The sequence below is a fragment of the Globicephala melas genome, chromosome 12, assembly GCF_963455315.2.
Source record: "Globicephala melas chromosome 12, mGloMel1.2, whole genome shotgun sequence".
Lineage (NCBI taxonomy): Eukaryota > Metazoa > Chordata > Mammalia > Artiodactyla > Delphinidae > Globicephala > Globicephala melas.
In genome coordinates this window covers 44,923,353-44,950,296 of record NC_083325.1, presented here as the reverse complement: position 1 = coordinate 44,950,296, position 26,944 = coordinate 44,923,353, and the positions used below count along the sequence as shown (strand labels likewise).

The 26,944-nt window shown below is 36.4% G+C and overlaps 1 protein-coding gene across 2 annotated transcripts in view; it reads left to right on the top strand.

Annotated features, from left to right (window-relative positions):
• ACYP2 (acylphosphatase 2) overlaps nucleotides 1–26,944 on the top strand; it is a 175,386-nt gene that overhangs the window by 15,759 nt on the left and 132,683 nt on the right. For both annotated transcript variants that reach the window (XM_060309606.1, XM_030877217.2), the window contains exon 3: nucleotides 377–486. In XM_060309606.1, the coding sequence (XP_060165589.1) occupies nucleotides 377–486 (110 nt within the window). The remainder of the gene's footprint in view (nucleotides 1–376; nucleotides 487–26,944) is intronic.

Below are 26,944 nucleotides of genomic sequence, written 5' to 3'. Positions count from 1 at the left end.
TCATTTGAAACCCAGATTGACAGTGTAATTTAGTATTAGCTGGTTGTGAGGGCAATGCAACTGAGCTTTATGGATTCCAAAACACATCATGGAAATTGTTTTCTGAAATAATTCCCACCATCAGTTTATTTTCTCATAACGTGCTTGTCTTTACTGAATGTGGAATTTAGCACACACACAAAAAATACCATTTAAACGAAAGTTTTTGTAAATATAGGTATTAATATGGGTCAACTACACAATCTTTGGCATAGACTATATTTTAAAGTAATCAGCTTTTTTGTGACCATACCTTTTTGAATGTTAGAATCAAGTATGTTGTAAATTCAGACCTTTGATGTTGGACTTCGTCTCTCTTGTTTTCTCCTGAAACCAGTACACCGAAGATGAGGCAAGGAAAATAGGGGTGGTTGGCTGGGTGAAGAATACCAGCAAAGGCACTGTGACAGGCCAAGTGCAAGGCCCCGAAGATAAAGTCAATTCCATGTAAGTAATAAGACTAATAACACACTCATGCAACTTATGAACTTATTTCAATGTTTGGTTGTACAATAAGAATAGAATTGATGGACCAAATTTAGTTTGTAGATTATCACTAAACCAACATGCTTTTAGGCAGACCAGCAAAGAAATTTTCAGAGTTGAGAGTGGAATTTCTACGTCTAGGAATGGATTTCCCGCTTGGGCAGGCCCTCAGAAAGAGCAGTAGCATCACTCTCCAATCTGTATGAAATGGGTTCTGTTCAGTCTCCTCTAATATGAGGGAAACATCCAAGGTCAAGTGTTTCTCATCAGAAGTGGTTGTGACAGAAGCATAGTGCTTTAGGATGGTTCTTGAAGTTCTTAAAGAGCCTGCAAGGCAAAAAGTTGCCATTTCCTTTGTATTGTTTAAGTATCTTATTTATCTAATTGTAATGTTATTTTTACTGTCAATGAAAGTGTGTTTGATGAGCTGTATAGTTACCATGATATGAGTCCTTGCAGTGCAAAGGAGATCAGATTCAGTTGTAGGGAAAAAAGTGCCTTGTGTACACAGTGTCATTTTCAAAGACATTATCTTTTCAGCTTCCTAATTGCCACTGCTCTCTGTAGTCTTATTTTTTAAATAAAAATTGCTCCTATTTATCGAGCATTTGCAACATGTTAGGTAATGTGCTAAACACTTTACATGGATTGTCTCATTTAATCTTCACAACATGTCTTACGAGGTAGCTACTCATTAATACCCAATTTACTTTATTATTTGCAATTTATCTTTGTTTTCTTTACTTAATGTTTTCAGATTTCAAGAGCAATACTTTTTTACTTGTTGTAATAAGTGAAGTAATAAAACATAGAGAGGTATAAAAGCAAAGTTAGTAATCGGCCCCTCCTTTCTACTTCCTTCCCCTTTATGTAACCTGAGCCAGTGGCTTTGTGAATCCTATCCAAAGCTTTCTTTTTCACTTAAAAATACTTAATTGTACGTTTAAAATTAGGGTTTTGCATGCTTTTACTGAAATAGAATACTTCATGCATATTTTTCTGTAACTAGTATTTTTTACTTTATGGATGTTCAACAATCAAGAAATATATAAGTACCAATTCCTTATTTTTTCTAATTTCTTTATGTATAGGTACATATTTGCATTTGTGCATAAACCATACCGCAACCTGAAGAGTGGGGTCCAAAATTCAATTTCATAAAATGTGGGGTAACAGTTAATGGAAAAATTATCTTTTTCAGTAGGATGGTCACAAAATGCACAAATGAGAGGACTGTGAGCAACATTATACAGAACTAATAGTTCAGTGGATGAGAAAATGCCAGATGACTATGATATAGTTTGAGATTGGGGACCACATGGAGGATGGACGCTCATGCCAATCATGTTATACCCTAATCCATGTTGTAGCAAGTTTTTGATTAATTTCCTTAACATAATCATATCATAAATTCTGCCCATTTTTCCTTTCCAACCCCTGCACACCCTTCTTCCCTGCCATGCTGCCAGTCATCTGTGTTAGCAACCTGTGTGTGTTTCCTTCCATGTTTGTCTCCATGTTTGCCTTTACACAACACACACACACACACACACACTTGGGTGTACATATATTTGGGGGTTTTGTTCAATGTTTGCTTTTTAAAAATGGGATTGTGGTGTATGCACCTCTCTGCATCTCACTTTTATTTTATTTTATTTTAATATAAATTTATTTATTTATTTATTTTTGGCTGTGTTGGGTCTTCGTTGCTGCGAGCAGGCTTTCGCTAGACCACTTTCACTGTGGCAGGCGGGGGCTACTGTTTGTTGCGGTGCGTGGTCTTCTCATTGCTGTGGCTTCTCTTGCTGTGGAGCACGGGTTCTAGGCATGTGTGCTCTGTAGTTGTGGCTCGTGGGCTTAGGTGCTCTGCAACATGTGGGATCTTCCAGACCAGGGCTCGAACCCGTGTCCCCTGCATTGGCAGACGGATTCTTAACCACTGCACCACCAGGGAAGTCCCTGCATTTCATTTTATCATTCAAAAATACATCCAGGAAAATCCCTCCAAGTCAAATGGTGTAACACTAATTCATTCTTTCTAATGGCTGCTTAATATTCTACAGTATAGATGTACCATTATTTATTACCTTATTGCTGGGAACTCATTTTGTTACTTTTTATTTTTTTCCACAATAAGAGCAATGATTCAATAAACATTTTATTGGTGATTTTATTTTTATGAGATAGATTTCTAGGAGTGTGATTTTGTTGGTTGAAGTGTCTTGCATACTTTTAATTTAAAAATATTTGCCTGACTGCTTTTCAGAACAGCTGTAAACAATTACATTTTTTTCTATTCATCCTGTTGGCAGTTGGTACTGTTGCACTCTCATTTTTCTTTTATCTGATTTGGTGTAGAGTGAGATATTATTTTTTTTTACTGTAGTTTGCATTTCTCTAATTGATAGTTAGTTGGAGCATCTTCATGCTATGTGGATTTGTTCTCATGGATTCCCTTTTCACATCCTTTACCAATTTTCTCACTGGATTGCTTGCCTCTTGCCAATTTTTAACAGCACTTTGTATACTGGTGATGACTACTAACTCATTATCTGTTATCTCTTTTCCAAGTATTCCCCAAATCTATCATTTGCCTATTAGTTTTGTTTATGGTAGCTTTTACAACATAAATTGTTTTTCATTTTTATAAACTTAGATATGGCTATCTTTTCTTTCTGGTTAAAAAACAGATTGTGTGTTGTTTCCTAGCTTTCCTTCTAACTTTTTGATGCTTTATTTATTACATTAGGCATCTACTCCATCTGGAATTTGTTTCTTATTTATAATATGAGATTGGAGACTATTTCCTACCAGATGGATAGGGAGTTGTGCCAGCACCATTTATTAAATAGTCACTCTTTCCCCCTTGAATTGAGATATGTTTTTGTCAATATATTAAAATCTCATATAAACTGGATTTTATTTCTGGCTTTTCTGTTCTGGTCCACTGATTGATATATCTATTCCTATACTAATACTCCATATTGATTTAATTACAGTGGCTTTATAGTATATTTTCTTTCATTATTCTTCTTCATTCACTTTTTTGCTTTCTTGGGCATTTATTTTCTCTCTAAACTTTAAGATAATTTTATCTATTTAATTGGAATAATATATTTTTTTAACTTCCCTAATTGTCTTACAAATATGTTTTTTAAAAAAGAAAACTTTCTTTTTTAAAACAGTTTTAGAGTTACAGAAGAATTGTGACAATAGTACAGAGGGTTTCCGTATACTCCTCACCTTTTCCCCATTAACATTTTACATTAGTATGATACATATGTTACAATTAATGAACCAGTATTGATGTACTGGGTATTAAGTAAAGTCCATAGTTTGTTCAGATTTCCTCAGCTTTTACCTAATGTCTCTTTTCTCTTTTAGGAGCCCATATTTTACTTGCTTTTTAATTGCACATTTTTATGACATAAGAGAATTGTTATTAAATCTTTCCATCTAAGAATATGGATATCTTTTCATTTGTTCAGATTTTAAAAATTATCCTTCAATGTGATTTTCTGGTTATCACCATCTAAGTTTTGTGCTTTTCTTGCAGAGTTTATTCCTAAGTATTTGCCTTAGTCAGTTTGGCTTCAGTAACAAAGCACCGTATAGACTGGGTGGTTTATAAACAACAGAAATTCTCAGAGTTATGGAGGATGGAAGTGCAAGATCAGGGTGCAAGCATGGTCAGGTTCTGGTGAGGGCCCTCTTCTGGGTTGCAGACTGTTGACTTCTCATTGTATTCTCCTATGGCACAAAGAGAGCTAGTTAGCTCTCTGGCCTGTTCTTATAAGGACACTAATCTCATTCATGAGAGTTCTATCCTCATGACCTAATTACCTCTCAAACACCCCACCTCCAAATACCATCACATTGGAGATGAAGTATCAAGCTATAAATTTGGGGAGGACCCAAACATTCATTCCGTAACAATATTTTATTGCTTTTTTTCACAATTATGTATGGAATATTTTTCCATTTTTGTTTCCGGGTATTTATGCTAGAATAAGGAAAGCCTAATGATGTTTGTATATTTATCTTATAGAGTTACCTTATCAAATATTCTCATTAATTGTACTAGATTTGATTGTTGTTTTTTTTGTAAACTATAGTCTATTAGATTTCCTAAGTATACAATTCTGTAGTTAGCCAAAATAGTGTCTCTTTTATCCAGTGTTTATTTCATTTGCTAGACCTCCTCACAGCAATGTTGAATAGTAATAGCCATAGCAAACATTCCTGTCTGGTTTCTGATTTTATTTGAAATGGCTTTATTTTTTCACCATGATGATGAAGAATGATGTTTGCTGTTGATTTTTGGTAAATAAACTTCATTACATTGAATTTCACTCTTGAATTCCTTGAATTAAGCTCTAGTTGGTCACAGTGTGTTATTCTCTTGAGTCATTGCTGAATACTGCTTCCCAATGTTTTATTTAGAAATTTTGCATCTGTACTTATACGTGAGATTATGGTTTCCTTTTTTTGGCGGGGGGAGGGTTGTTACTGTATCAGGTTTTGGTGTTAAAAGTTCTGCTGGTTCATGAAATGTATTAGGAAGTTTCCCTTTTCATTCATTCTGGAATAATTTAAATAATACTGGGATTACTGTTCTTAGGTTAGCTGAAATAAGTTATGAAGTCACTTGGTCCTGGTGCTTTCTTAATGATAGGCCTTTAATCACCTTTCCAATCTGGTCTATTGTAATTGGTGTATTTGGGTTTGCCACTTGTTCCCAGATTCATTTATATTTTGCTAGGAAATTATCCAATTCTTTTTTGAAATTATCTACTTGTCCTAGGGTTTCAAATTTGTGGTTATAGATTTTATAGTTTTTAAAATCTCTTCTGTATCTGTGTTTATATCTCCTTTGAAAATTCCTAATCTTATATAGTTTTATTCTCTCCTCATTTTTCCTTAATCAGTCTCGGAAGAAATTTATCTATTTTATTGGTATATCTTAAAAGGCAGCTTTTGGATTTATTGATCATTTCTACTTTTTTGGTTTTCCATTCCTTAATTTCAACTTTTATCTTTATTAATTCCCTCTTTTTTATTTCTTTGCTGCTTGGTCTCTAAGTCTTCAACATGAGTGGTAGTTGCCTTTAATTTTAGCCTTTTTACATTAAAGATGGTAATTTGGCATTTACCCTAAACACATCTTTTGAGTTCTTCCATAGGTTTTGGTAAAAAGTCTTCTTTTCATTGCTTTCTGGAGAGTTTGTATTTTCATGTTTTATTTCCTCTTTGAGCAAATATCCAATGGTATTCTGTGTATGTGTTTTTTAAGCTTCCAGTGGTTATGTTTTTTTAGTCACTTTTTATTACTTATTTCTATTTCTATTTAATGATGATCAGAGAATGGGGCCTAGAAGATCTCTACTTTGAAAAAATTGTTAAACCTTTCTGATGATGTGATTTATTTTGGATAGATCAATTAGGATGGGTGATCCAATTAGGATGCTTTAGGTTGCAAGAAATAGAATATCTGTTAAAAGTAGCTTAATGAAGCGGCTGATTTTTCTCACTTTCCAAAAAACTGAGGCAGGTAGTTCCAGGGTTGGTCCAGTTGCTCCATTATATTAGGGTTCTGGGGTCAGTTTCTCTGGGACCCTCCTGACCTATCTGTTCTGCTTGCCTGCAAGTCCTTCACACCCTCACAGGGTCAATTCAAAGCAGGAAGAATGTGAGACTTTTTCCCTTCTCTTCTAAGAGAGGAAATTCTTAAAAGACCCTGGCAGATTGCTCTACAGGTTCCATTGGACAGAGCAAGGTCACAAGCCTATGCCCTGGCTTCAAGTGATATTAGGGAAGTATCTGGCATTTTTAGCTTTCCTTCTAACAAGTGGGATTTGCATCAAGAAGGAAGAGAGAGAGAGGAATGGATGTTAGGGAGACACCCAATGACGTTTGCTGTAAAAGAGACCTGAAAGGAACATATGTTCTCTTTCTGAGGCATATGAGATTTCATCTCTCTCTCTCTCTCTCTCTCTCTCTATCTATCTATCTATCTATCTATCTACCTATCTGTCTTTGAATGTGTTGATTATGTTATTCCATTCCAGTATTTTTTGACAACTAAATCCATTTAATTATGAAAGAGGTGTATTTTGTTTTTGTTTTTCGGGTTTTTTTTGGCCATGCCGCACCACACCCAGCTTGTGGGATTTTAGTTCCCCAACCAGGGACTGAACCCAGACCCTCGGCAGGGAAAGCGTGGAGTCCAAACCACTGGACCGCCAGGGAATTCCCATGAAAGAGGTGTATTGAAGTCTTTCTGTATAACTGTATTTTCATCGTTATCATTGCAGTTTAATTTTTCTTTACATTTCTTGCTATTGTGTTGTTTGATACTACAGATATATGACTTGTGTCATCTTCATAAACAGTGTCTTTTTTCATTACATAGTGTTTGTCTTTATACATTTTAATGCTTTTAAATTTAATTTATACCTTGCTACTCCCTCTTTCTTTTAAATTTACATTTCATTGGTATTTCTATGTTTACCTTTATATTTTTATCCACTCTTGATCATTTTAAGGGTGCTTTTAATAAACAACATAGAGCTATGTTTTGTTGTTTAACACATTTTGAAAGTTTTTCTCTTTTAATGTCAGAGTTCACTCTTTTCAAATTTAGTATAATAATTGGTTTGTACACAAACTTGGTTTCTTCATATTTAGTATAATAGTAGTTTGTAACAATTTTATTCTTCTATGTTACTTTACTATTATTACTTTTAGTTTTAATCATCAATACACTTTTTTTATAGTGAACTACAACACATATATAGAAAAATGCATAAGATATTAATGTGCAGGTTGATGAATTAGTATAAAGCAAAGATCTTTCTCCTGCAGTATCACCTTGGATCAAATGTCCATGGATCATATGCATGGGTCTGTTTTTCTGGATTCTCTGTTCTGTTTCATTGGTCTGTTTGTCTATCCTTGCACCACTACCATGCCATGTTAATTATTTTAGCTTTATCATAAGTCCTGTCATCCGGTAGACAAGTTATTCTAACTCTTTGTCAAGGTTGTGTTGGCCATTCCAGTACCTTCCATTACCAAGTAGATTTTAGATCAAGTTGTCAAGTTCCACGAAACAACCTGTTGACTTTTGACTGGGATTGCACTGAATGTAAAGATAAATTTAGGGAGAATTTATGTTATAAATGTGATAAATCTCTCATTTATTTTGTTCTTCTTGAACTCTCTCAATAGTATATTATAATTTTCTGCATAAAAGTCTTGCATATTTCCTCCCGAGGTATTTGATAGTTTTGATGCTATTATAAATGCTATCTTCTTAAGCATTTTTCCTGTTTATTGCTAATATATAGAAAATCAATTGAGTTTTGTGTATTGCCTTATTTCCAGTGACTTTGCTAGACTGACTTGTTGATTCTAATAATTTACATGAAGAATCTTTTGAATTTATTGTTTTGAATATTATCTGAGGATAATGAGAGTTTTATTTTTTCCTTTCCTATTCTTTCACCTTTTATTTCTTTTCCTTGCTTCACTACACTGATTAGGACTTTAAGTATTTAAATATTGTGCAGAGGTAGTAGTAATAATTGGCATCCATGTCTTGTTACTGATCTCAAACTTTCAACATTTTACTTTTAAATAGTATACTTGGTAAAAGTTTTTTTGTAGGTACTATTTATCAGATTATTAAAATTTCCTTCTACTTTTAAAATCACAAATGGATACTGCATCCTAACAAATACTTTTTCTATATCAATTAATATGATGATATGATTTTTCTCCTTTATTCTGTTATTGGGACAAATTATATTGATTGATATTCTAATATAATCAGTACTATATTCCTGGAATAAACTCAAATTAGTCATGACTGATTTTCCTTTTTATATATTGCTGGATATTGTTTGCTCACATTTCGTTTAAGATTCTTACATGTATGTTCACATGAGAGATGGGTCTGTAATTTTCCTTTCTTATAATGTCAAAGTTAAGTTATGTTTATCTAGAATTTTTATAATATTGATATTATTCTGTAAATAGTAAAATTCATCACCAATTAATTCTGGGCCTGGAGTTTTCTTTGTCCCAATGTTTTAAATTACAGATTGAATTCCTTTAACACTTATAAGACTTTTCATATTTCCTTTTCCTTTTGTCAATTTTGGTAAGTTGTATTTAAAAAAAAATTGTCCATATTTTCTAAATTTCCAATCTATCGGCATAAAATCTTATTATCTTTTTAATATTGCAGTATGAATTGTGCTGTTGACCTTTAATTTCTGACATTAGTTGTCTGGGCTTTTTTGTTTGTTTTTTTTCTCCCTAGGCCTTTATCAGTCAATATTCTTAGTCTTTCAAAGAATCAACCTCTGCCTTTGTTGATCCTTTCTATATATGATGTTTCCTGTTTCATTAATTTTGTTGTTATAATTTTGCTGCAATTATTTTCTTCCTTCAATTTTCTTAGTTTGTTGCTCTTTTTTCTAACTTTTTGAGATGGATGCTTAGTGAATTGATTTTTTAGCCTTTCTTTTTAAAATATATAGCATTTTTAAAGCCATTTTAAAAGCCAATTTGCTTTCTAAGCACTGTTTTATCTGTATCTCATAAGTTTTTATATACAGTTTAAAAAATTTTTTCAAGATATATTCTAATTTTCAGTGTAATATTCTGTTTGACCTATCAATTATGTAGAAATATATTCATTAGTTTCTAAATATATCTAGCTTTCCTAGGTATCTTTTTGTTATTGATTTCTACCTAATTACCTTATAATCAGAGAACATCCTGTATATAATTTCAATCCTTTGAAGTTTGTTGAGACTGTTTTTATGGCCCAGTATATGATCATTTTTATAAAACTTCTCTATGCCTTACAAAGAATGTATATTCTGTAATCATTGGATATAGAGTTCTGTATGTTCATTAAATCAAATTTGCCATATCATATTATGTAAAACCCATACTGGGTTTGTTTTTGACTGCTTGTCCAGTTATGATTGTGGACTTGCTTCTTTTATTCTGGTAGATTTGTCAATTTTTTCTATATATCTTTTGAGTCCACGTTATTTTTTTTTTATTATTTTTAAATTTTTTTTGTGGTACGCGGGCCTCTCACCGTTGTGGCCTCTCCCGTTGTGGAGCACAGGCTCCGGACACGCAGGCTCAGTGGCCATGGCTCATGGGCCCAGCCACTCTGCGGCATGTGGGATCTTCCCGGACCGGGGCACGAACCCGCGTACCCTGCATCGGCAGGTGGACTCTCAACCACTGCGCCACCAGGGAAGCCCTTGAGTCCATGTTATTTGATGCATGCAAATTTAGACCTGTTGTAGTCTCCTGGTGACTTAAGCCTTCTATCATTGTAAAGTGTTTCTCTCTATCTTTAATAATGCTTTTTGCCTTAAAGTTACTTTATCTGATATTAATAGAGTTATACAAGCTTAATTTATGAATGTGTTTGAATAATTTCCCGTTGTTTCATTTTCAATGTTTCTTTCTCATTATGTTTTATATGTGTCCATTTTAAACAGCATATAGTTGGTTTTTTTTCTTTATGTAGTCATATAACCTTTGTTTTCAAATTAGACTGTTTAGTTCATTTAAGCTTAATGGAATTACTGGTATATTTAGAATTAAATTTATATCTTACTGTGTTCTTTCCACTTGTTTTATCAGTTCTATGTTTCCTCTTTCTAGCCTTCATTCGGATTGAATATTTTTTATTATTCTTTTTTTCTCTATTAGTTTAAAAGTTGTATATTCTTTTATTCTCTTACTAGTGCTTTTCCTGGAGATACAACATACAACCATAACATATCAAAATTTGATATTAATTTAGGCCTTTATTCTTTTTTCCAACAATGCAAGATCTATAGCACCTTTTAAGGCCATTTATCTCCCTATTTACTTAGATGCTATAGTGGTGTATTTTAATGATCTATTTTAAAGTTCATAAGACATTATTTTTAAAAGTCAGTATTTGGCGGGTTTCCTATAGATTTGCCATTTTTGTTGCTCTTTTCCCTCCTAAATTCTCTGGGCTTCTGTGTAGGAATATTTCCATTCTGCCAAAAGAATGTTCTTTAGTATTTTCTTTAATTTGGGCCTGCTGGTGATGTGTTACCTGAGAACTGTGTTTCAGTTTTTGTCTCTGTGTGTTTTTATTTTACCTTCATTCTTGAAAAATATCTTTGTTGTGAGTAGAATTCTAACATGCCACTTATTTTTTTCAGTTCCTTATGGATACCATGAGAGTGTCTGGCATCCATTGCTTTGTTTGAAGCTGGCTGTTGGTTTTACTCTTTGCTTCTTTAAAGTAACTTAGCTGCATTTAAGACAGCAACGATAGTAAAATTGCCAGTTTATGATTTGCAATAATAAATATAACATTAAGCCTGTCAGGTTTAGGTGATTTTCTCCAGTAATATTTAGTTCTCTGGGTACAGATGCAGAGAAGGCAGGAGGTAGGGTTCATTCCAGAGCTGGTTGTTGCCAGCTACAAAAAGCAGAAGTGATAGAGCAGGGGCTTACGGATATTTACAAGGGTGTGAATAGAATGATTAATCCCGGAATCTAGTTTGGACAAGAAGAGAAATGAACTGGGAGGTAATTGACGGGCAGTGAGAAATGATTGCCTTATTCAGTTTTGGATCTAAGCATATGGAACAGCTGTCAGTACTGTTTTGTTGCACAATGCAATCCTAGAATCAGTGGAATCAGTATAAAGGAAGGGATGAAATGGGGGATGTGAAACATCCCTGATGTTGCTTAACCCACTGTGACTGATGATCCAGGGTAGATGGGCTCTTTCAAAAACTGACTTTTTCTGTGTCCAGTGGTTCTATAACTTAATCGGAGCATTGCTAAGTGGAAATTCCTCCAGGCGTTTGAAAGATTACTGAAATTTTGCCCATTTCTATGTTGTCATGATTTTCTTTCTTTCTTTCTTTCTTTTTTTTTACTGCTTTTTACTATGGGATAGTCAAACATATACAGGACAATGAACCAACCCCACGTGTCTATTACCCAGTTTCAAAAACAATATCTGACAATCTTGTTTCACATATTCCTCCAACTTTTCTTTTGTTTTTGTTATTGTTAGACTTCTTGACGCAGATTTCCTGCATCATATTATTCACTGGTAGGTTACCTTGAAAGGTACGAAACAGCCAATGTTGGACAAAATTTTGAGCTATAAAACAGTAATTTCATATTGTTCAATCTAATACTTTACTATTTTTCTCTAAAAGAAACTCTATATACTTATCAATCTATTTTTCTAACCCCCACAGAAGATCTACCTCCAAATGTCAAAGTGCATCTCATAACCTATCAGTTATACTTTTCCCTGGAAGCTTGTCTTCCTCCCAGTCTGGGTCTAGACCTGATGAACAGCATTCATTCTGGTGTTTAGCCTCTTGCCCCTTTCCTGGAGCAGGTTTCTGTTTCCTCAATTACATGTTTTCATTCCCTTGATTTAGTCCCTTATTTTGTTGACACAATTCTCTGTAAGCTTCCCCCAAAAAGGTGCCTGAGAGACAAAAAGTTTCTATCCTTCATCTGCCTGCCTTCATCTGTCCTCATACTTGATTGTTGGAGCTGTAAAATTTTATGCCGAAAATTATCTTCCACTCAGGACTTTGAAGGCATAATTCCATGACTTGCTTTGCTGTTGAGAGATTTGATGTCATTCTCATACAAAGGTTTGGGAGCTATACCTGTTTGTTCCTCTCAGAAAGCTTTTTAGATGTTCAGTTTCTCCCTCTTTTTCTGCATTTTCAAAATCATCTGCCTCCATGCATGTTTTAATTTCACTTTAGATGTTGGGGTCTTGGAGGAGGAGAATTAATGTCTTCCTTTGACAATTTCTTTCTCTCTCTCTTCTTGGCTCTCCTCTTTTGAAATTTCTATGTCACCCTGATTCTCTAATTTTCAACTTTTCTCACCTAGTCCTCAAACTTTATTTTCTGGGAAATTGCCTCAACTTCATCTTCCAACCTTCCTTTAATTTTGTTTGTTTCTGCTGCAATATTTTGATTATTTCTACTTCATAGCACCTTGTTCTTATTCATTTTTTTCCCATATTTCTCTGAGGATAATGTGTTTTTCTTTTTGCTGTTTTCTTCTGCTTTTTGTGTTGTTTTTGTTTCCTCTAAGTTTTTTTTTTTTCCTTTCACCCCTCCTTGCCTTTTCTTTTTTTCTGTTTGCTTTGCTTCTCTCTTTCATACCCAGGCTTTCCCTACAATCATATTTTCAGTGACTTACTCATAAATATGAACAGACAGCCAAGAATAAACAGCAATAAACAGACTTTTAAGGAAATTTTCCAACATGTAATAGTAAACTTGTTGGCTTGAGGAATGGTGGTGACTGATGAAGAGCTGGCTTTTTGTTGGGGAAGCTCCAAATGCTAAATCTGTAGGTCTTGTCTTCTGCAGTCCTTGGTGCCTCCAAATCCTGAGTCTACTGTGGGTTCCATGAGGTGAGCTGACTTGCATCTCATTGTTTTTGCTTCTGCAAGTACTTGGGTTGTAGCATCCTTTGTTTTTCTGTGTAGTTACTCCTCCATCTGCTTTCCTTCTAATTTGTTGAAATCTCTTGTTCATATTATAGTTTTGTATCCAGTAGGAATGTTTTCAGCTGCAGGTTAGTAGAAAACCATACTGAAAATGAATATGACAAATAGGAGTTCATTTTTCTCAGTAACAAGAAGTCTGGAGGTAGATGGTTACTGGTCTTGGTTAAGTAGCTCAGTGATATGAGTGCCAATGTCTCTGTGATTCTCTTGGCCTTTCCCTGATGGCCAAAATAATGAAAAGTGCAGCTGCACATAATATCCACTATTAAGTCAGGAAGAAGGCAGGAAAGGGTAAGGATTGTGTTGCATTTCCTGAACTTCCCAAAACAGATATCTCCTTATGTTTCACTGGCTCCTATAGAGTCATGTAGTTGCTCCTTGCTGCAAAGAAAACTGAGATATCAGTTTGACATATTGATGCCCTGAACAAAATTGGTGTTCTCTTGGCCAGGAAGAAGGGCAGGGGAATGGGTACTAGGTAGTTAATGAATGATGTCTGTTATATATTTCATATTCTGATGCTATCATTTGAATGGGGTTTCAGGTAAAAGGAAATGAACCTGCCATGTTTAATGGCACTGTAAAGATTAAGTGAGAAAATCCATGTGAAGCACTCAGCACAGTGTGTGGAACATAATGAATAATCAATAAACATTCCCTATCATGAGATGACCTAGGGTGTTCCATCTTTGCACATGTTGTTTTAGTGGCAGTTAGACTGTCCAGGTGAATGTGCCACTAGGCTCTTAGATATATGGGGCATCCCTGCAGTGAAACCGGGCTAGAGAAACAAATTTGGTTGTCATCAGTATGTGGATAGTGTTTGAAATCACATACATGGGTGAGATTACCCAGGGAGAGCTTTTGTGATGACAAGCAAGCAGGAAGCAGACACCATGAGATTGTAAGTCAAACTCAACAAACATTATGAATTGGGATGTCATTACAAATAAAAATATTTATACTTTAAAGAATGAATTTATTCCTCTAGTATCTACTATGTACAATATACTGTTTAAGGTACTGAATTATCAAAAAAATTAAACTACGGTAAGTTACAGAAATGGGTTGTAAAGTCAGACCAAATGTGGTGCATTTATAGCTCTATAGATATGGACTTTTTTCTTCTAGTTATTAAAAACATTTTTTTTAGGATTCTATGACAATAAGTCATGGAAATTAGAGCTAAATTTCTTTAAAAACATGGATGTGGTTTCTTCCCAAGTTACTGAAATGTGGAATACAACAAGGAACATCATTTAGAGGTAGCCTGGCTATGACTGTAGCAGCCATGCTCTGTTCTTGCTAACAAGCCAGCAGCATCAAAGGACACACTGCAGATGTGTGTATGTTTTCTTCCCCTTTTGTGCTTCATTTTCTCTGAAAAAATAACTGATGGTTTTCTTTTGTAATTTGCAGTATATGATTCCAATTGTAGAGGTAAGTTCTGCCAACATTTTTTGATGTGTAGGAACCATTTTGAATTTATTGTTTTATTAAGCCTACTTTTATTTTCAAAATGAAACAAAAATATTTTCTATTTCTTGGTAATCATTTTAAATTAATGTATAGAGTTATGACACTGGGAATAAACCATTGGCTATATCTACACACAATATATTTTTCTTAAAGACTAAATGGTAATTTTGTCAAAACAAAACCCCCAGAAAACTAAAAACATTTGTATTTGGAGACAGTGAGCCAAATTCTAAAATTAAAATTCCATCTTGATTACTACATATTTTGAAAACCATATGTCATGTATCTGTACTCTGCACTTCAAAGGATAGTTATTGGACTGGAGTATGTATACAACAGGATGATCAGTTGGTCGCATAGTCTGGAAAACTATGTCATAACAGGAGGAATGCTTGAAGGCGTGGGGGATATTTAGACTGGAGAGAGTACTACTTGAGGGAATCATGATTGTTTACTTCAAGTATTTGAAGGGCTGATACATGGCAAAGGATAAATGTTCTCTTGTTTCAGAAGGCAATATTTTGTTTATAGCAATGGGTGAATTTGCTTATTTCAGTGCCCCCGACAAAGAATTTTCCTGTAAAGGTGTCTAATGTATCTAAAGGAATTTTATAAATAACTGGGAGGGGTCTATATCAGCGGTTGGCATACTGTGGCTTTCTGGCCAGACCTGGCCTACTTCCTGTTTTGTAAATAAAGGTTTATTGGAGCACAGTCATGCCCATTTGTTCCTGTTTTGTCTGCTGTTGCTTTTGAGCTACAATGGCAGAGTATTTGCAACAGAGACTGGATGGGCACAAAATCTAAACTGTTTACTGTCTGGCCTTTTACAGAAAAAATTTTCAGACTTCTGGTGTAGATAACAGTCAAAGGTGTTATAGACTATCTGACTCATTGGATAGTAAGTTAGTATAGGTGACCTCAAAGATCCTGTCCATAAGATTCTATGGCTCTATACAGAGACAATATATATTTACTTAAAATGTGTTCATGGTCTGAGTCAGAAGTAGAATAGATGTATTCACCAACATAGTTGTATTTATCTCTTCCAAAGATAGCATTTGTATGAAATGTGAAATTTTAACAGCATTTTGCTTTACCTATGAAATGCCATTGTTTTAAATTTCCAGCTGTTACAGTAGTGGATTGGAATGAAGTAATGGATTTCATGAATAATTAGGTAGTGTCTTATTCAAAGTTATTTAATATTTGTAAAAATAAGTTTTCTCTGACAGACCATTAGTGGCATGAATTTCTGTTACCAGACTTGTTAGTTTTTCCTAACTTTTTCATCTGAGAATCTCAAAGCACTTTGCTAATATTTTTATACCTTATTCATTGAAGTCCTTCATACACAAATAGTGTTATTAAGAAAGTTCCGTTAGATGTTCTATTTGTGTGTATGTATGTGTGTGTGTGTGTGTGTGCATGTATGTTTTCCACTGGATGTTCTATGGAAATAGAGAAGACTTGGACAGTTTTCAGGAGAACAAAAATTCATTGAGGAGATGTAATTTTGGAAAAAAGTTTAGTATAACCTATTTGACGTAAATTACTCTAATGGAAAACTAGAAACTGAAAAATATCTATAGTAGAGTCGGAGATCTAATATCAGGTTTTAGACCTCAAATTCTAAGTCATTCAAAGTGAGAGAGTGGCATGGTCATATATACACTACCAAATGTAAAATAGATAGCTAGTGGGAAGCAGCTGCATAGCACAGGGAGATCAGCTAGGTGCTTTGTGACCACCTAGAGGGGTGGGATAGGGAGGGGGGGAGGGAGGGAGACACAAGAGGGAAGAGATATGGGAACATATGTATATGTATAACTGATTCAGTTTGTTATAAAGCAGAAACTAACACACCATTGTAAAGCAATTATACTCCAATAAAAAAAAATTCTAAGTCATTTATTTTCTTTTGGAATATAACATCTTTATTAAAAGTACTTAAATGCATGACTTTTGCTTTAAAGTTTACATTTTAAATATTTTAATTTAGTTAATCCTATTTAATAAAGTAAATGCATAATGCAACACATTTTTAAAAAAACTAATGGACTTTATTTTTTAGAGTGGTTTTAGATTTACAGAAAAATTGCGCAGAAAGTACAGAGCTCCCATATATCTGTCCCCAGCTCATTTCCTCTATTATTAGTATCTTGCATGAGTGTGATACATTTGCTGCAGTTGATGAGCCAATATTGATCACTATTATTAACTAAAGCCCATAGTTTACATAGTTTACATTAGGGTTCATACTTCCACTGTCCCCCAAATCCCTTGTGCTCCATCTATTCATCCCTCCCTCCCTCTCCCATAACCCCTGGCAACTACTAATGTTTTTATTGTCTCCATAGTTTTGCCTTTTTCAGGATGTCATATAGCTGGAATCATACAGTATATAGCCTTTTCAGATAGGCTTCCTTCATTTAGAAATACGCCTTCAAGATTCCTCCATGTCTGTCCATGACTTCATAGTTTATTTCTTTTCTGTGTGTGTGTGCGTGTGCGTGTGTGTGAGTGTGTGTGTGTGTGATTTTGGAATTTATTTCAAAAACAGATTTTGGTTAGATGATAATTGTATAGTTTTAGTTTAAAAAGTTACAGGAACTTTTTTTAACATTTCTTTTTTTAAAGACTTTGCTATTTTTAGAACAATTTTAGGTTTATAATAAAATTGAGAGGAAGGCATAGAAATTTTCCTGCCTCCACACATGCATTGCCTCCCCCATTATCAACATCACTCACCAGAGTGGTATATATATATATTTTTTTTTTACCAAGGGTGAACCTACATTGACACATCACAATTGTCCAAAGTCCATAGTGTACCTTGGGGCTCACTCTTGGTGTTGTACATTCTCTGGGTTTTGCTCATTTCTTTTAATTGCTGAGTAATAGTCCATTGTATAGTTATATTGCAGTTGGTTTATCCATTAACCTGTTGAAGAAGGTGCTTCCAAGTTTTATTTTTATTTATTTTAAAGTTAATCTACAATTTTAAAATGTGAACATAAAATATTTTTGAAAATATATCTCATATTTCCAAAAGCTTGAAACTCATTTCAGTCACCTCACTACAAAATAAATGTGGTAATTTTTTTTTTAGTTTGCAAAAGGTTTACATGGGTGTTCCAAAAATTCAAATGATACAGAATTGTATGGAGTAAGAGAGGTAACCCCTGCCTTTCCTCCTAATACCACAGTCCTCCACATCTTTTTCCCTATGTGTATAAAAACGTGTATATATGTTAAAAAATTCATATAGCATAATATGGTATCTTTCATTGTAAAAAAAAACCCAACTATATATACCCATATAATTACATTTATCTCTATCATTTATAAAGATGGGATGATGCTGCACATATTGTTCTGAAACTTAAAAAAATTCCACAGTACTATGTATTGTCAATATATTTTCATGGCAGTAAATGTTCTTTTAAATCACTGCAGAGTATTCCATTGTATAGATAAATCATAATTTATTTAATCACTCATCTATTATTGGCCATTCAGGTCATTGCAGCTTTTTGCTATTATGAATCTCGTTACATGAGCATTCTTGTACATATGAATATGTATATATTTTTCATTTATTCCACACTTATTTATTTGGAACCTATTCTGTGTGCCAGGCACAGTCCAGTGCTGGGATTCAGCAGTGAGCCAGAGATGATGTTCAATTTCTTGTGTGGGGCTTCCCACAAAAAACACTAAATAAACTGGATATTTTCAGATAGTGGTAAATGCCATGAAGGGAGTGGTGGTTTTTTTACTTTAGATGGACTGGTCAGGGAAGAGCTTTCCAGGGAGGTGACATCTGAGCTGAGGGCTGCTTGGTGAAAAAGAGGCTGCCAGTGCCCTGAATCTGGGTGGAGGGAACAGCATGCAGGGTGGAGAGCAGGCAATAAGAGTGCGTGTGTGCAGGGAACCTAAAAACAACTAACTGAAATCAGTCCACTTTTTATTACCATCATGTGCCACAATTCAGACCAATAAAATACTGCTCCCTGCTGCCGCCTCCACCACGACTCTGACATTAAGTGTTTGCTTTGCCCAGTATTTTTGAAGTGTTGATTCCTGGACATGAGTTAAAGGCTATGTGCATTTTAAATTTAAACTTGGTGATTCACTTTTAATTATAAAATCTATGAAGTATTTTTCAAATAAATGCTGAGTAAAATAAGGACTCATGGATGAAGTTTTGTTCTCCTTTGTAATTTGTAAGCAAGCAATTGGACTGATTTAGATAATTTAAGTGAATCAAGTCAATTATAAAAAAATTAAGAAATGGGGCTTCCCTGTTGGCGCAGTTGTTGAGAGTCCGCCTGCCGATGCAGGGGACACGGGTTCATGCCCCGGTCCGGGGGGATCCCACGTGCTGCGGAGCGGTTGGGCCTGTGAGCCATGGCCGCTGGGCCTGCGTGTCCAGAGCCTGTGCTCCACAACGGGAGAGGCCTGCGTACCGCAAAAAAAAAAAAAAAAAAATTAAGAAATGGAAATTAAATAACCCACAACCTGCTGCTTAAAATCAAATATGGATAATATTTCAATGCATAATAGAACTATTTCTGCCTCTCTTTTTTGCTGGGGTGATAACATCAAGCTCCTTGTGATTTTAAAAAATACTTAAAAATCAGGAAATTGTAGAGCTGACAGGCTCATCAAAGGTCACCTAATATTTTAACCCCCATAAGGCTCTAATGGAGCAAGCATCTCATCCAATCATGTAAAGCGGCATACTGAGTGGGTGGCGGGACTCAATTGCAGAACTGGGCCTCAAAAACAGTCATGAATTAGCCCCCTTATTGGATTAAATAGTTATAATAACCTATCATGATAATTTTTTCATTCGGTGAATATTTATTAGGTGTCTTTCCGCATCCCTTCGCTAGATGCTGGGGGTACAAAGATGATTAAAGGTATTGTGAAAAGTCCAAACAGTCTACGTGAGGGAAAAGGAAACAGGTGAATTCAGCATAGGATGGGAGGAACAAGGGTGGAGGCTGGGAATGGAGAGCTGGGCTGCACAGTGGAAGGTGCTCCCTCCTGCTTTGGGGAGCAGGCCAGGCCTTGCCTCTCTTTCTGGGCTCTTCTGCTGCTCTCCCTCTCATGGGCCTTTCAGTCCCCTCGCCACACCGTGCACTTCCTCTCTGAGGACTCTTGCGAAAGCTCTCCCCTCTGCCTGCTTTATCTGCAGTCCTCTCCCAACTCACCCGTTATCCCCTCTCACCATATGCTCTGCTTCTTCAAGTCACTTAGCACAGCTGTGTTGAAGAATTACTTGCTTATTATCTCCCACCTCCATCCCCAGAGATTGCTATCAGCTGTAAGCAAGGGTATAAAGCGAGTGGCTCAAACGAGGGGGGGGGGGTTTGTTCTTCTCAGATGTAAAGGAGCCTGGAGGTCAGTGGATGTTGCGCTTGGCCAGCTGATCCTCAACGTCAGGACCTGGGTCTGTGGGATTTACTTGTTCTTTCCTTCGTGGCTGTAAAAGGACTGCTCCAACTTCCAACATTGCGACTACACTCAGAGCTGGAGGAAGGAATGGCTCTGGGTCTGTTCCCTTTTATCTGGGAAGCAAACTTTCCCACAAGCCTGCAGCACACTTCCATGTATATGCCATTGGCCATCTCTAGCTGAATCAGCATTCCCAGCCACTGGTAAGGAAGGTGAGTGTTTTGTGTTCTTTTATGAGATGGTCAGCCACCTAACTGAGGTAACCTCACTGAAGCTCAGGAAAAAAAAGCTTACTATGCTCACAGGTCCTAGAGACAGAAGGCATGGCATGCCATGCCGGGTCAAGGGGACAACACCAGGGGAGTCAGGATGGAGTGAGGGGAAGGGTTAGGCCAGAGCCTTTGTTGGGGTGTCTGTGGGGAAGGTAAGGCAAGGCGGGGCAGTGAACAGTTTAGGATTGGCTAGTAGGAATTATTCTGGAGGGCTTTGGACTATAGGGGTGGTCCCCAGTTGCCTAGAATCTGGCCCTGGGAAATTTAAAGGAGAGGACAGTTGCCTCCTGGGATGCAGGGCCCCTTGAAGGAGGTAGGGCTCTGGATTGGTTAGTTTGCATATTAAAGGCAGGCTCAGGGCTGAGCTCTTTGCTGTCTCTAAGAATTGACAAGTGCCCAGGAAGGGCAGTCTCTCTCCAGCTAGAAAGGCTTTTTAAGATGTCAAAACCTCATAATATATAGAAAATAAAAATATGTATTATACAGTGAGGAGGGTAATGGTGGTGGGTTCACTGCTCAACAATGCCTACCACACATCTCAAGACTCCTGAAGGGAAGGGGTTGTCCTGTTTGTCCTTGAATTGCCCAATTGAGGCTGGGAAGGAGGCTTGGGGTCAAACTGTGAAAAGCCTTGCGTGTCATGTTAGTTGGTCTTGTCTTCTGTCAGTGTTGGGGAGTCACTGAAAAGTTTTAGGCCAGGAGTAGCACAGGATTTTGGGGGTTAGGATGTTAACTTGGTAGCGTGGGCTAAGAACTAGAGGAAGAGAGCTTGGAATCAGGGAGACTAATTAAAAATGCCATACTGTGGTTTGATAAAGTAGAGGGAAAATAATACAAGGAATTCAGAAAATCTAATTTTGAGGTCACCATCTAGAACAGTGATTCTCAAAGTATGACTCTGGACCAGTAGCATCAGCATTACTGGCAACTTGTTGGAAATGCAAATTCTTGGGCCCCTACAGAATCAGAAGCCCTGGGGGTGAGTCCAGCAATCTGTGTTTTAACAAGACTTCCAGGTGACTCTGAAGTACCTAAAGCTTAAGAACCACTAACTAGAATAATAGGCTTGGGGGTGGAAGAGAGCTAGGTGAGTCACTGATCCAAAGAAACCTATCTGCATATTAGAATCACCTGGGGAGCTTTTTCATGGCAACTAGGTTGGGCCCCCTAGTAGAACAACTAAATCGCAATCTCTGGGGTTGGGACCCAGGCATCAATTGCTTTCTATTGCTCCCAGATGCTTCCAATGTGCAATCAGGGCTGAGAACAACTGATCTTATTTAACCCTCATTGATGAGACAGCTCAGAGCTGGAAGGTGAGTTGCTCAAGTTCATACAGCAAGTTCAGGTAAGAATCCATTTTTTAAGCTTCTCCTTGATGCTTTAGACACTATCCCAACTTTTAAATAATTTGCTTTAAGACAATGGCTTCTAGATCATCCACAGTAACAAATATTACTGCCAAACTTTTAGAAGAAACATAGGTTACAGCATTATTAAAAACTCAGTTCTTTAGTTAACAATATTTCACACTTCAGAAAGTTATCCTTTTTATAAAGATTTCATAAAAATAGATATTTTCACCATAAGCAAAAAAGAGTATAGATAAGATATGGGTAAATAGTGCTCTGTTATTTGTATTTGTGTGTGTTAAGTAATAACACTTTCTTCCAACTCTAGGTGGAGCTCTTTGGTTTATACATACATATATTGTTTTATTTATAATTTTGAGAGTCTTAGTTTTAAAAAAGGAGGTATTTGAGATTTTTTTAATTTAAAAGTTTATAAGACATTCGCAACATTGCTCTGCTTTCCTTTTCTTCTTGTTTTAGAGTCATAGGTCTAAAAACTCATTTTTATTTCACTGCTTGACCAAAGAATCCAAATCCAGGCCTCAGAGAGTCATTTTCAAAACCATCTTAAATCTGTATTGTTTTCCCATAGTCGTTAACGAATGGAGTATGTTTCCTAGAGCTTTTGTTTTTTATAAGTCTCAGTGTTGAAATAGAATTTCTATAAGATGGGCTTCCTTTTCTGAATAATGTCAGTAAGAAAAAATCTGGGGGATAACATAGCTGTTGCTATAGTAATTTCTTCAACTATATTTACCCCATTGTGTACAAAGGAATGTTAACAGCTACCTTCCTGTAACATAAATGAAACATTTTGCTGCCACTTCTTTTGCTCTTTCCTCTTTGCTATCTCAGTATTCTCCCTTCTACTGGGAGTGCACTTGAAGCAAAGTTCCTAGAATATGCCTCATGTTAGTTTTAGGTGATGTGAGCCAGTGGTTGTGGTTCCCGGACCAGCAGCATCACCATTGGCATCACCTGGAAGTTGGTTAGAAATGCAGATTCTGGGGTCCCACACCAGGCCTACTGAGTGAGAAACCCTGGGGGTGGGGTCCCGCAAGTGTCGAACCACTGGTATATGCTATTTTGAAAGGAGAGAAATCCTATAGTCACTGGCGCCTACATAAAAAAAAAAAAAACCAAAAAACTCCTGTGCCATAATCTGTGCCCATTTTGGGGTTGCTCAAGGCTCTTAAAATCATCTAGGGACTTTGTTAAAAGGCAGAATTCTCATTCAGTAAGTTTGAGGTGGAGCCTGATACTCTGCATTTCTAACCCAAGCTCCCAAGTGATGTAGGTTTTGCTTATCCATGGAGCACATCTGGAGTATGGAGGATATTGACCAGACACATAGCACGTGTTAAGACCATACTCATGCCCACATATCAAAGTTACCTATGATTTCTGAGTATATATTTTTGGTTTAGTATATCTAAGGTCAATGAGTTTTTCCTTTTTAATCACAGTGGAAAGAGACAATTTCTGGAATATAGTGCTCATTTGTCTATAAAGTGACTCACCCTTATTAAGTGCTACAAGAGGGTTTGTTTGCCAGGTACTGTCTCTGAGGCCCTCTACTGTATCAGAAGCAGGCACACTTGAGGAGTGCATTAGTTTTTAATTGAGAAACTTATTCATGGCATGATGAAGCTAGAAAGAAAGTCCTGAAGTTAGGTGATGTTTTCAGACAAAAAGAAGTGGTTCACAAATGTTTGGAATCATTCATTTATGTTTTTTTTTTATTGACGTGTAGTTGAATTACAATGTTGTATTACTGCTGTACAGCAAAGTAACTCAGTTATACATATATATATACATTCTTTTTCATAGCCTTTTCCATTATGGTTTATCACAAGATATTGAATATAGTTTCCTGTGCTGTACAGTAGGACCTCGTTTTTTATCCATTCTGCATATACCAGTTTGCATCTGCTAATCCCAACCTCCCAATCTAACCCCTCTCACACCCCTCACCCCCTTGGCAACCATCATTCTCTTCTCTGTCCCTGTGGAATCATTGAGTGCTCCATATTTATTTAGCACCTGCCATGTGAAGCATTGTGCTAGGCACTTTGGGAAATTTAAAAAAAAGTCCTTAACACTGAGATTCTAATCTACTCAAGGAAACAAAACCTATGCCTGTGAAAGTTAATTACCAGTATAGAGAGCATGCTGTCCAATGGTAAAGAAGTGTGGTAGAACCTCAGGAGACCAAAAGATAGTTATTGGCTGAGGAGGTTAAAACTATGGAGTCTGATTTGGACTTTGGGGTGGGTAGAATTTAGATATTCAGAGCAGAGTGAAGGAGAGGACTCCATAAAAGACAGGGTGGTAGGGCCAGGATGCAACTTCCAGAAGTGAACCACATGGGAATACAGGAATAGTTCAGACTACATGGAGTTTAGACTTTCTTTCTGGGAGAGATTTTAAAAGTGAGCTGGAGCCAGATTAGTTAGGATTTAACTGCCAGGTTTATGAGTTTAGACTTAACCCCTTGTGCAGCAAGGAGACATTGAAGACTTTGAGGTGTGTGTGTGTGTGTGTGTGTGAGAGAGAGAGAGAGAGAGAGAGAGAGAGAGAGAGAGAATGACCCAATCATAACGATGATTTAGAAAGAGTCATTAGTGGAATGTGCCGGGTTAATTGAGATGACAGACTGGAGGCAGAAATCCTTGTTGGAAGGCCATTGGCTTGGGTGCCCTTGGCAGTATGCATGAGAGAACAATGCAGAAAATAAGAGATTTGGCAAAGGGGCAATATAAACTGAAAATATCAACGGATTAAAGAGAAGTTAAGATGATTTGCTCAATATAAATGGAAACTAGGGGCTTTGCGACTATGTTTATTCTTTTGAAGTGCCCCTTGGGACAAACAGCCTTACTTTCCAACTAACAATCTTGGAGACACCGTATAGAAAAATTGGGTTAAATGGTTTTGCCTTTTTAATGGTTTGAAATTTATATACTTCACTCACATCTTTTTGGGTTTTTATCTCCCTATATGGTCCTCTGCGTTATTTTCTGCAATCAACAATATGTTTTGAATACCGCTAGTCATCACAAATTCCAAAGCTGGAATAGCATTGTTAGAAGTACTATCAAAATAATCATCCTAAAACTTGAGATCTAGAAGGGACCTGAGAAGTTATCTAGAATCATACACATGTACAAACTCTATCTCTCACATACTCTTACACTTCAGAGACAACAAAAGTTTTCCAGGACTTGAGGCAGAAGGAAACTACACTTAAAGGCAATGCCAAGTATCACCATGCCCTGTACATGATAAGACGGTTTGGAGCTGTGTCACATGATCACCAGTGCCTCAGGCAAGAGAGGAGGGTTGGTACCAGGAGAGCACTCTGAACAAAAGCGTTTCCCTCCTACTCTGCCCCATGGGAAAGCGGATGCACCTTGGACGCTGGATGAAGAAATCTTCTGGCAGGATATCCGGGTGGCTCTTTATCGACACTTACTGGCCATTTTGCAAAAGATTATAGCTCCCCAAATCCTTGGAACACATGTAAGAGCACTGAGTCTGAACTACCCAGCCTAAATTGTTATAGAAAACACAGTGTCTTAATATGCCAAAACACACTCACATGACCCTCTCTCCTGAGATGTTTGCCGCTTTACATTCCAGTTTAGACAGTCATCTGGCAAAAGTGCAGCCTGGTCCATTGGTCCAGTGATGCCTCATTGTTGATGCTCTTATCTGGGGGCAGCCTCAATTATTGACATCATGCTGTTTGGTTGGCCAGGCAAAGAGACCCAAGGTATGTATATTCCATGTGGCCATGGTGTTGCCTTAGAGCATCCAAAGGACTGTAAGTCTTCAATACGTCAGTTGATGCATAGATTATTGCCTGTAGCCTGTAGGAAAGAATTCATTTATTCCATGAACATTGTGAAGTATCTGCTATATGTCAGGTAGAGTGCTGAGAACCGTGGACACAGAGATGAGTAATACAGTCTCTGCCTTCCATAACAATGGAAACTTAAATCAAGATTCTACAACAATTTGGCTTTTGTAGTCCCACCTCCCATACCACTCCCTCTCCTACCCTATTTGCACATTTACCACCCCAGTGCCCATGGTAATAGTGCCTATGGCAATATCTTCTGACAAAGCTGACAGATGCAGCTCATAAGCAGGGAGAGCAGCAGCCCCTCTTAAAAAAAAACAAAAACTTTTGTTTTCTTAATGCTTCCAACATTTCCATTTGCTCTAGCTGTCACAAAAGCTAGATGGTAATCCTTACGTCCCTTCTTCATTACTACATCTATTGACCTGTGACCTTCTGCTTCCAGCTCTTGTTGAACACTGGATATATTTTTATGTATCACCACTCATTTCTTTACCAGTTCTTGTTACATTTTTGGATCTTGATTCAGCTATCTAACACACTCATTGTTTCTCCCAGATCATCAACTGAGAAATATTATAAATATCCTTTCTATATAATTGTCCAAATAATTATGACAATGTCGAACAGGGCAGGGCTCAGTAGCATGAGTTAGAAACTTCCCACCGCTTTCACATATATAGACATATTTGCACAGATAAAATGTCCGAAAGAATTAAATCATTATATTATAAAATTTTTCAAATGCATAGAAAAGTAAGGGAAGAGCACAGTGAACATCTACATCTAGATCTTACACTTGTAATATTTTTCCATATTTCTGTCACAAAAATAGACTGATTTCTTCTTCCCTAATTGGGACAAACCAGCTGTAAAAGACATTTGAGGTACTGATAGGGGACATTCGAATATGGCTTACGTATTAAAGAATATTAAGGAATTAGTGCTAAATTTGTTAGGTATGACAGTAACATCATGGTTATGTAGGAAAATGTCTTTATTTTTCAAAGCTGTGCTCTGAAATACTCGGGTGAAAAGTCACGATGTCCGTAATCTTATTTATAGTACTTAAGACTGGCATGAAAATCCAATGGGAAGAGAGTTGGGTAGGAGATATATAAAGAGTCAGAATAATGGCTTAATGGTCGTTGTCAGTCTATACCGATGAAATTGTTTTGAGTCTAGAATATTTTGATAAGTTCTAAATAAGAAACCAACTTAAAAAAATTACCATATAATGTGCAAAAAAGAAATCCTCATCCTGTTCCTGGGCCCCATGCCATCCCAGAACCTCACTCCATCCCATTTCTCCACTGCTGGTGTTATTGTGATTTATAATAAAAATTGTTTCTATGTTTTGGTGTAGATTGCTCAAAACTGTTCTGTCAAAATGTTCACTTTGCCC